The 10,714-nt window shown below is 40.5% G+C and overlaps 1 protein-coding gene across 8 annotated transcripts in view; it reads left to right on the forward strand.

Moving 5' to 3' along the window:
- PARP14 (poly(ADP-ribose) polymerase family member 14) overlaps positions 1-10,714 on the forward strand; it is a 95,939-nt gene that overhangs the window by 50,972 nt on the left and 34,253 nt on the right. For 7 of the 8 annotated variants that reach the window (XM_037731228.1, XM_037731229.1, XM_017508192.2 and 4 more), the window contains 2 exons: positions 6,758-6,932; positions 7,250-9,806. In XM_037731228.1, the coding sequence (XP_037587156.1) occupies positions 6,758-6,932; positions 7,250-7,539 (465 nt within the window). In that variant the 3' untranslated portion in view covers positions 7,540-9,806. Of the gene's footprint in view, positions 1-6,757; positions 6,933-7,249; positions 9,807-10,714 lie in introns of those variants that run through there. The other variant, XM_017508191.2, reaches the window with a different exon arrangement.

Raw genomic sequence — 10,714 nt, forward strand, 5'->3', positions numbered from 1 at the left:
ATATGAAGTTTAAGGTGTTTTTTTCCAGTTCTGTGAAGAAGGTCATTGGTAGCTTGTGGGGATGGCATTGAATCTGTAAATTACTTTGGGCAGTATGGCCATTTTCACGATATTGATTCTTCCTAACCATGAACATGGAAAGTTTCTCCATCTGTTTGTGTCCTCTCTTATCTCGTTGAGCAGTGGTTTGTAGTTCTCCTTGAAGAGGTCCTTTACGTTCCTTGTTAGTTGTATTCCTAGGTATTTTATTCTCTTTGTAGCAATTGTGAATGGCAGTTTTCTTGATTTGGCTCTCTTTAAGTCTGTTATTGGTGTATAGGAATGCTTACGATTTTTGCATGTTGATTTTGTATCCTGAGACTTTGCTGAAGTTGCTGATCAGTTTCAGGAGATTTGGAGCTGAGACGATGGGGTCTTCTAGATATACAATCATGTCGTCTGCAAATAGAGATAATTTGACTTCCTCCTTTCCTGTTTGAATACGCTTCATTTCTTTTTCTTGCCTGATTGCTCTGGCTTGAATTTCCAGTACTATATTGAATAGGAGTGGTGAGAGGAGGGCATCCTTGTCTAGTGCCAGATTTCAAAGGGAATGCTTCCAGTTTTTGCCCATTCAGTATGATATTGGCTGTTGGTTTGTCATAAATAGCTTTTATTATTTTGAGATACGTTCCGTCACTACCTAGTTTATTGAGGGGTTTTAGCATAAAGGGCTGTTGAATTTTTGTCAAAGGCCTTCTCTTTATCAATTGAGCTAATCATGTGGTTTTTATCTTTGGTTCTGTTTATGTGGTGAATTATGAGTATAGACTTGCGTATGTTGAACCAGCCTTGCATCCTTGGGATTAATCCTACTTGATCATGGTGGATAAGCTTTTTGATGTGCTGTTGCAGTCGGCTTGCCAGTATTTCATTGAAGATTTTTGCATCTGTGTTCATCATGGAAATTGTCCTGAAGTTTTCTTTTCTTGCTGAGTCTCTGCCGGGTTTTGGTATCAGGATGATGTTGGTCTCAGAAAATGATATGGGAAGGATTTCCTCTTTTTGGATTATTTGGAATAGTTGCAGAGGAATGGTGCTAGCTCCTCTTTGTATGTTTGGTAGCATTCGGCTGTGAACCCATCTGGACCTGGGCTTTTTTTGGGTGGTAGGCTCTTAATTGCTGCCTCAACTTCAGACTTTGTTATTGGTCTATTCAGGGTTTCGACTTCTTCCTTGTTTAGGCTTGGGAGGATGCAAGTGTCCAGGAATTTATTCATTTCTTCCAGGATATGTGCATAGAGTTGTTTGTAATAATCTCTGATGATGGTTTGAATTTCTGTGGAATCTGTGGCGATATCCCCTTTATCATTTTTTATTGCATCTATTTGATTATTCTCTTTTCTATTAGTCTGGCTAGTGGTCTATTTTGTTGGTCTTTTCGAAAAAGCAGCTCCTGGATTGATTGATTTTTGAAGGTTTTGTGTCTCTATCTCCTTCAGTTCTGCTCTGATCTTAGTTATTTCTTGTCTTACGCTAGGTTTTGAGTTTTCTTGATCTTGCTCCTCTAGCTCTTTCAATTTTGATGACAGGGTGTCAATGTTAGATCTCTCCTTGCTTCTCATGTGGGCATTTATTGCTATATATTTTCCTCTAGAGACTGCTTTAAATGTGTCCCAGAGATTCTGCTATGTTGTGTCTTCATTCTCTTGGGTTTCAAGGAACATCTTTATTTCTGCCTTCATTTCATTGTTTATCCAGTCAACTTTCAAGAGCCAGTTGTTCAGTTTCCATGAAGCTGTGCAGTTCTGAGTGAGTTTCTGAATTCTGAGTTCCAACTTGATTGCACTGTGGTCTGAGAGACTGTTTGTTATGATTTCTGTTCTTTGCATTTGCTGAGGAGTGATTTACTTGCAACGATGTGGTCAATTTTAGAGTAGGTGTGTTGTGGTGCTGAGAAGAATGTATATTCTGTGGATTTGGGGTGGAGAGTTCTGTAAATGTCTATTAGGTTTGCTTGGTCCAGGTCTGAGTTCAAGTCCTGGATATCCTTGTTAATTTTCTGTCTGGTTGATCTGTCTAATGTTGACAATGGGGTGTTAAAGTCTCCCACTATTATTGTGTGGGAGTCTAAGTCTCTTTGTAAGTCATTACGAATGTGCCTTATGTATCTGGGTGCTTCTGTATTGGGTACGTATATATTTAGGTTCGTTAGCTCTTCTTGTTGCACTGATCCTTTTACCATTATGTAATGTCCTTCTTTGTCTCTTTTGATCTTTGTTGGTTTAAAGTCTATTTTATCAGACGAGAATTGCAACTCCTGCTTTTTTTGCTCTCCATTTGCTTGGTAAATCTTCCTGCATCCCTTTATTTTGAGCCTTTGTGTATCCTTGCATGTGAGATGTGTTTCCTGGAACAGCACACCGATGGGTTTTGGGTTTTTATCCAATTTGCCAGTCTGGGTATTTTGATTGGAGCATTTAGCCCATTTACATTTAGGGTTATTATTGTTATGTGTGAATTTCATCCTGCCATTTTGATGCTAGCTGGCTGTTTTGCCTGTTAGTTGATGCAGTTTCTTCATTCTGTTGATGCTTTTTACCATTTGGGCTGGTACTGGTTGTTCCTTTCTATGTTCAGTGCCTCTTTCAGGAGCTCTTGTAAAGCAGGCCTGGTGGTGATGAAATCTCTGAGTACTTGCTTGTTCACAAAGGATTTTATTTTTCCTTCACTTATGAAGCTTAGTTTGGCTGGATATGAGATTCTGGGTTGAAAGTTCTTTTCTTTAAGGATGTTGAATATTGGCCCCCACTCTCTTCTGGCTTTTACGGTTTCTGCTGAGAGATCTGCTGAGAGTCTGATGGGCTTCCCTTTGTGGGTAACCCGACCTTTCTCTCTGGCTGCCCTTAGCATTTTCTCCTTCATTTCAACCCTGGTGAATCTGACGATTATGTGCCTTGGGGTTGCTCTTTTTGAGGAATATCTTTGTGGTGTTCTCTGTATTTCCTGGACTTGAATATTGGCCTGCCTTGCTAGGTTGGGGAAGTTTTCCTGGATAATATCCTGAAGAGTATTTTCCAGCTTGGATTCATTCTCTCTGTCACATTCAGATACGCCTATCAAACGTAGATTAGGTCTCACATAGTCCAATATTTCTTGGAGACTTTGTTCATTCCTTTTACCCTTTTTTCTCTAATCTTGCCTTCTTGTTTTATTTCATTGAGTTGATATTCTACCTCTGTTATCCTTGGTCAATTTGGCTGTTTAAAGTTGTGCATGCTTCACGAAGTTTTCATGTTGTTTTTCAGCTCCATCAATTCACTGATATTCCTCTCGCAGTTGTCTATTATCGTTAACATTTCATCAAATCTTTTTTCAACGTTCTTGGTTTCTTTGCATTGGGTTAGAACATGTTTTTTTAGCTCACAGATATTTCTTATTCCCCATCTTCTGAAGCCTGATTCTGTCAATTCATCACACTCATTCTCTATCCAGCCTTGTTCCCTTGCTGGTGAGGGGCTGTGATCCCTTGTAGGAGGAGAGGCATTCTGGTTCGGGTGTTTTCATCCTTTTTGCGCTGGTTTCTTCCTATCTTTATGGATTTATCTGCCTGTCGTCTTTGTGGTTGTTGACTTTCAGATTGGGGCTCTGAGTGTGTGTCCAGTTTGTTGATGAAGAAGCTATTTCTGTCTGTTTCTTAGTTTTCCTTCAACCAGTCCAGCCCCTCTGCTGTCAGACTGCTGAGGTCCACTCCAGGCCCTGCTTCTTGTGGGGTCACGGGCAGCGGCTGCAGAACAGTAAGGGTTGCTGCCAGTTTCTTCTTCTGCTACTTTTGTCCCAGAAGGAAGGATACCTGCCAAATGTCAGTCTGAGCTCTCCTTCATGTGGTGACTCTTTGGATATATGGGGGTCAAGGAGCTGCTTGAGGAGACAGTCTGTCCTTTATAGGAGCTCAAGTGCTGAGCTGTGGGCTCCATTGTTTATTTAGAGCTGCTAGGCAAGTACGTTTAAGTCTGCTGTAGCAGAACTCATAAACCCCCCCTTTTTTTCCCCAGGAGATCTGTCCCAGGGAGTTAGGGCTTTATTTATGAGTTTCTGTTGTGCTCCTGCCTTTTTGTCAGGGCTGCCCTGCCCAGTGAGGAGGCAGCCTATTCACTATCTGCCTGCAGAGGCTTTGCTGAGCTGCTGTGGGCTCCGCCCAGCTGCCCTGTGAACTTCCCTGCAGTCCTGTTTATACAGGTGTAGTTAGACCTGTCTCAGCAAAGCCGGCCCACCTCTGTAATGGTGGACTCTCTCTGTAATGGCGGCTTGCCTCAGCAACGGCGGGCTGCCTCAGCAATGGCAGGCTGCCTCAGCAATGACGGACTACCCCCATAGTTGTGGAATGCCTCGGTAATAGCGGATGCCCCTCCCCCACAGAGCTGGACCTTCTGGGGTTCAGCTGTGCTTGCTGTGAAACTCTCAACCCAGAGCGTTTCCAATTGCTGTTTTTTTGTGGGGGTGGGACCAGCCAAGCCTGATCACCTGGTTCCCTGCCTCAGAGCCTTTTTTTTTAGTTGAACTGTCGACTCTCTCCCAGGTTTTCCAGTCGCCTGTTGAAAAGACACCAGCATCTGCGTGATTTCCCATGTGGCAACCCACTGCGCTGGCTGAAACAGTGGCGCTGCAATTCGTGGTTTTTTTTTTTTTTTTTTTTTTTTTTTTTTTTTTTTTTTTTTTTTCCCGGGAATCTCCTGGCCTGGCTCCCTGTTTCAGTCCCCTTTTTAATCAGATGAATGGGTGACTCTGCCTTTCTGGAGCTCCAATTGACAGCTAAAACGGTGCCCAGACCCGTGTATTTTGTATGGAGACCCACCGCCCCGGGGCACTGGCAAAGCAGCCGCACTGGCCAAACCAGTGGCGCCGGCGACCCGTGGGGCTCCTCCGCCTGGGAATCTCCTGGTCTGTGGGCAATAAAAATCCATCTGGAAATATAGCATCCACTCACCCTCTGTGCTTTCACTGGGAGCTGCAATCCTGAGCTGCTCCTAATTGGCCATCTTGGATCCCTCAGTCTGTGTTACTTTTAATGCACATTTTAATTCTATTTATATTTGAAACTCAATGAAACATTTTTAATTTGTTTATATTTATTTACATGTACCAAAATATTTACCTTTACTTTGAGTGTCCTTCAATCCTTCCTATATTTCCATGCTTCCATCTGGGAAAATTTTTCATTTAGATTTAGTATTTCTTCCAGTGCAGATCTGGTAGTGATGAATTCTCTGTTTTTATTTATCTGAAAATTTCTTTATTTTTCTTTCATTTTTTGAAGGATATTTTGCAGGGTATAGAATTTTGGATTGGCAATTTTTTTTTTAATCACTTTGAAGAAATTACTGTTTTCTTATTTTACTGTTTTACTGTACTTCCCTTTTCTCTGGAATCTTAGCTCATCAATTCCTTGTTGCCTTCAAATAGACTTTTCCCTCCTCTCTAGCTCTTCTGGTAGTTGTCGGTGAAAGGTTGGTCTGATAAAAGTAATCTAACCTGGCTAGACATCTGCTGTTAATAATAAACTTACTAAATAAAGTTTAAGATTTATTTGCAGTTTTTTTACCTTAGAATTTATCCCATGAGAAATACAGAATCAGATTATTCAGAAATTACTTGCCATAATTGGTTTAAAAATTTTTAAGGGTAAGATACAACCTTTTTAAATTTAAGAATCAAAAGACTGAGAAATTTAGAATTATATCAAAACTCAAAAAATGCTGAAGCCTCTAAAAATGAGTAAGATAAAATTTAAAGTAAATGAAATAAAATAGTATAGGCATTTTCAAGATTAGAAATTTAGCTGTAAAGAATATAAAGGAAAAATAATTTTAAAACCATAAAACAGATCAACAACATATATGCTAATGCTGAGACTTTGAATTAGAGTACAAATTGTGTCTTAATTAAAAAAAAAAAACCCAAAACTGGAAAAAAAAAAAAAAACCAAAAAAAAAAAAAAAAACAGATGATGGCAGGTAACAGTATTAGGCCTGAGAGTTCTCCAACATGGAAAAGATTCTGACATCATGGACAACATGGAACCTTTACCCTGTGCCTTTCCATGAGGTATTTTGGCCACCTTTAGCCACCCCTCACTCTTCCCAGGACAACCTTATGAAACTGCTACTAATTGGTGATTAGAGGAGTTTAGAAGCAGATCTGCAACCAAGGACCCAAGCAATTTCTTCCAGTCCTGGAGGCCACTGCCTAAACAGTATGGTCAAAGCATAGCTACTTTAGTCTACAACATTCAAGATTCATGCTCTGCTCTTCCATCTGGACCAGAGATTAATTTTCATTAGTTAATTTCATTCTTGCCTAGACACCCTGTTAGTATACACCTAGGTCAACTAATATCCTAGAGGAATTGAGATGGTGAAAGGCAAAGTGCAAAGCGAGGTAGATAGCAACAGGAACAGTCATTAGAGTATATGTAAAAATCAGGAGTTTCGGAGGCCGGGTCAGTGGAATTCGTGTCACGAGTACTTAAAATCCTAAACCTTGTTTGCTCTCATGTAGCATATAAAAATGTTAAATATTAAACGAACATTCTTCCCACTGCCTGTTTTTATGAAACACTGGATCTAAAAATATTTCTGAATGCAGAAATCTGCCATCTGGCATTGGATTTGCTGTTTAGTATGCTTTTATTTATGAAACATAATGATCATGTTTCATCTGCTATATATTGGCAAGTGCTCTTAGAACTGGCAGAATATTGTTCTTTATTAATTTGCAGATTGAAAGGATTCAGAATCCAGACCTCTGGAATAGCTACCAGGCAAAGAAAAAGACCATGGATGCCAAGAATAGCCAGACACTAAATGAGAAGCAACTCTTCCACGGGACAGATGCTGACTCTGTGCCACATGTCAATCGAAATGGCTTTAACCGCAGCTATGCTGGAAAGAATGGTAAGGAAGCGAGTAATTTGACTGCTCCAAATGAGGCATCAGCCATGAGAGCCCCAGGTGGCTAGGACCATGTGGATTCACTGTGGTCCCCCATCATTGGTGGCCATGTTGCAGCCTGAGTTTCAGGGTGGGACTCACTATTTCATCCCAAAGGGGACTGACTGGCCCTTCAAGGTAGAAAAATTGATGATTAAAAGTGAAAAGCACACACAAAAAATTTAGAGAGGCTTTAGAAATAACATTATTTAACAGATTGGGCCAACATATCAAATTTTACATTAAATTGAAATCCTTAAAAATGGTTTTTCTCTTCACAGCTGCGGCATTTGGAAAGGGTACCTATTTTGCCGTCAATGCCAGTTATTCTGCCAATGATACGTACTCCAGGCCAGACAGAAATGGGAGAAAGCATATGTATTATGTGCGAGTACTCACTGGAATCTATACATGTGGACATCATGCATTAATTGTGCCTCCTTCAAAGGACGCTCAAAACCCTACTGACCTGTATGACACTGTTACAGATAATGTGCAACATCCTACTTTATTTGTGGTATTTTATGACTATCAAGCATACCCAGAATACCTTATTACTTTTAGAAAATAACCTTTTGGTATCCTTCGCACAAAATATTATCTGTTTGTATATATCTAGTTGTAAAACAAGTTTTAGCTTTTTTTAAAATTCCTCTTAACAGATTTTTCTAATATCAAAGGATCATTCTTTGTCACTGAAGTCAGTATTCTTCAGCTTCTCTTTCATAATGGAAATGAACTTTTCTTGAGAGCTAATAACATGGAGAATTTAAATGAGATAATGCAGTTGCAACTGTGTGTCCACAAGTATGGACATCAAATCTGTAGGAAAAGAAAGGGTTTGTATTTTCGGGAAAGTGAGAATAACAATCTTATAGATAGAGGGCATAGCTAAGCACTGCAGGAGACATCTGACCCCATGTCAGGATGCCACAGTGCTGTGGGGAGCACAGAATTACCAAGTGGGTAGGGCTTCTGTATGCCCTGGTGGCAGGGATGGTGTCTTATTCATATTTTTTTCCTTGGGATGAAGTCTGTGCCTGATATACAATGGACACTCCATAAATGTTTGATAAACCAATTAAGAATGATGAAAAGCCTATTAAGACTCCTATCCAAAGTAGGAGTTATATTTAACATTCTTGACTTAGTTGCTTTACCTTATATTGAACAGATTCCATGACGGGAACTTCATTCTTCACAATCTAGTCAGTTACATGTGAGACAGCTCTGGCCAGGGCTTAAGACTGCAGTGCACTTGTGCCCTGCACAATCCAGGAGCTGTGATGTGGCTGTGGTCTAGGGGAATCCTGCCCCATGGAGTTGTGCAGCATTGTCCTGGCTCCAATTGCCAGAAGGCCCTTTTTAATGCTGAACCAAGATGTGCCTTTTTATTTTATTTTTTTATCGAGTTTTGCTCTTGTTGCCCAGGCTGGAATGCAGTGGCCCGAGCTTGGCTCATCTCAACCTCCGCTTCCCTGCAACCTCCGCCTCCTGGGTTCAAATGATTGTTTTGCCTCAGCCTCCCAAGTAGCTGGGATTACAGGTGCACCACCACGCCTGGCTAATTTTGTATTTTTAGTAGAGACCGGGTTTTTCTACATTTGTCGGGCTGGTCTCAAGCTCCCGACCTCAGGTGATCCGCCCACCTCAGCCTCCCAAAATGTTGGGATTACAGGCATGAGCCACTGCGTTCAGCCAATGTGCCTTCTTAAAATGTCTACTCATTGGTCTTTTCTGCCCAGTGAAAACAATGAGATAACACCTGCTACACATCTTAACTGTGAAATCCTTCCCCTTTGCTGAGATTAAATGAACTCTAAGATTATTAAATAGTATCTTTTCCTTGACAGCCTACCTTTTGATGATTTTAAAGGCTTATGTATAAATAAACCAAAGGAAGTAAGCAGTCATATTGCTAATTTGCTAACTCATTATCTATTGAATGGTAAAATTTAAAAAATTTCTCCAGGTAAGTTTCAGATTCAAACACCATCTATTGAGCACCTAGACTATGTACTGGGTAGTAAAATAGGTGCTTTCACACACATTGTCTCAATTCCTCAAACAATCCTGTGAGGTAAGAATTATCTCTGCATTTGAAACTTGAGGAAGCATGCTCAGAGTGCAAGAAGCTTCCTTGCCTAAGGTCACCTAGGCAGGAACCCTCAGAGCCAGCAACTGAATCTTGCAAGGTCCCTGTGATGTTAGGCCCATTGCCCCTCCCACTGCAGAATGTGGCCTCTAGATTAATGCCACCAATTCAGGAACATTTCTGACAGTTTTGAAGTACTCACATCTTCCCTTGTTTGTTTCCTTCTGGCTTCTTCCATCATAGTCTCTTCATTTGAAGCTCTGTAGGCCAAGGCCAGAGCTGATACCAACACGGAGCCAATGCAGATGGCACATCAGATGCTCGGGTCACTGGGAGGATTAAGGCACTGTGCCCTGGCTGCTAGGAACACCTGTGCTTGAAGTGGAGGAGGTTAGGGTACCACAGTTGCTGCTTTATTAACATAGAGGTTTTGGATTTTTTTTCTCGTGGTTTTTTAAGTGGATTGGTAGACTCCTTATTGCTTAAGAGTGGCTTTCGAGGCAGGCCACTGGCATCTGAATTCATCATTGACAATAAATGTAAGAAATTGGAATAAAAAAGAGAGACCTGCTCTTATTTGCTTTTGTTCTCCACTGGTTTGGTTAACTCAGGGCAAGACTGAAGATCAGGGTGTATTGAACTGAAGAAAACAATGCATTCAGTAATGTTATAGTTATCCTTAATCTAAATATGTCAACTATATCATTTTCCTCCTTTTCAAATAAAATACTTGAAAACGGTCATTTAATGGTGAACATTTTCTTCCTAAAGGGCAAATACAGGGGAGCTTAATGATAAACACAGCCCTCTGCTGATAATAAAAAAAAACATAACTAAGTATGACAGCATGAAGGGATGCTCATGAGTATTATAATAAAATCAGAGTATTAATATTTGGTTGAAAAGTTACAGGAAGGGAGACAATACAGGCATAGTTCAGTGAACCTGAAGGGTTTATTGACCCCAGCAAGAAGCCCCTGCTGAAACAAGTCCACTTTGTACCTGTGATAGGTCTTGGTGGTTTAGGGTCAGAAATTCTTTTCAGTATTTGGATCACCTGAGGTGTTTGCCGAAACTCTAAGCTCTGGTCCTATCCCAAAGGAGTCAGATTCTGTAGCACTTGAGTGGTGCCCAGGAATCTGTGTTTTGGGCAAGCACCTCAAATGATTCTGATATCTCTGACGCCAAGAGCCATATTAAAATGTTCATGGGCCTCAGGCACTTTTGCCATTGTGGGCCCCTTATTGAATAAAAATATTAAATATTATAATTTGCAATTACATTGACATGAACATGAATGAAGTTGAAGTTGGATTATATATTTTGTTCTTGATTTTAAAAGAAATTAGAACATCTTTTTGGCCTCCTAAAAGCTTCCTGGGCCCTAGCCATTGTGTCTACTGCACCTAATAGATAAGGCAGCCTGCTGCTGCTCCCTTGATTCTGTGATGTTAGGCGGAAGGCTGAGCTTTTATTTTTTATTATTATAGTATTTTAAGGAAGGAGATTTTACTATGTTGCCCATGCTGGGCTCAAGCAATCCTCCTGCCTCAGCTGGGATTATAGGCACATTCTGCTAGGTTTGTATTATTTAACTACCTTGGCTTCAGGAGGGAGGGTCCTTTTTTTTTTTTTTTTTTTTTTTTTTTTT

This window comes from Cebus imitator, unplaced genomic scaffold, assembly GCF_001604975.1.
Source record: "Cebus imitator isolate Cc_AM_T3 unplaced genomic scaffold, Cebus_imitator-1.0 Scaffold387, whole genome shotgun sequence".
Taxonomy (NCBI): domain Eukaryota; kingdom Metazoa; phylum Chordata; class Mammalia; order Primates; family Cebidae; genus Cebus; species Cebus imitator.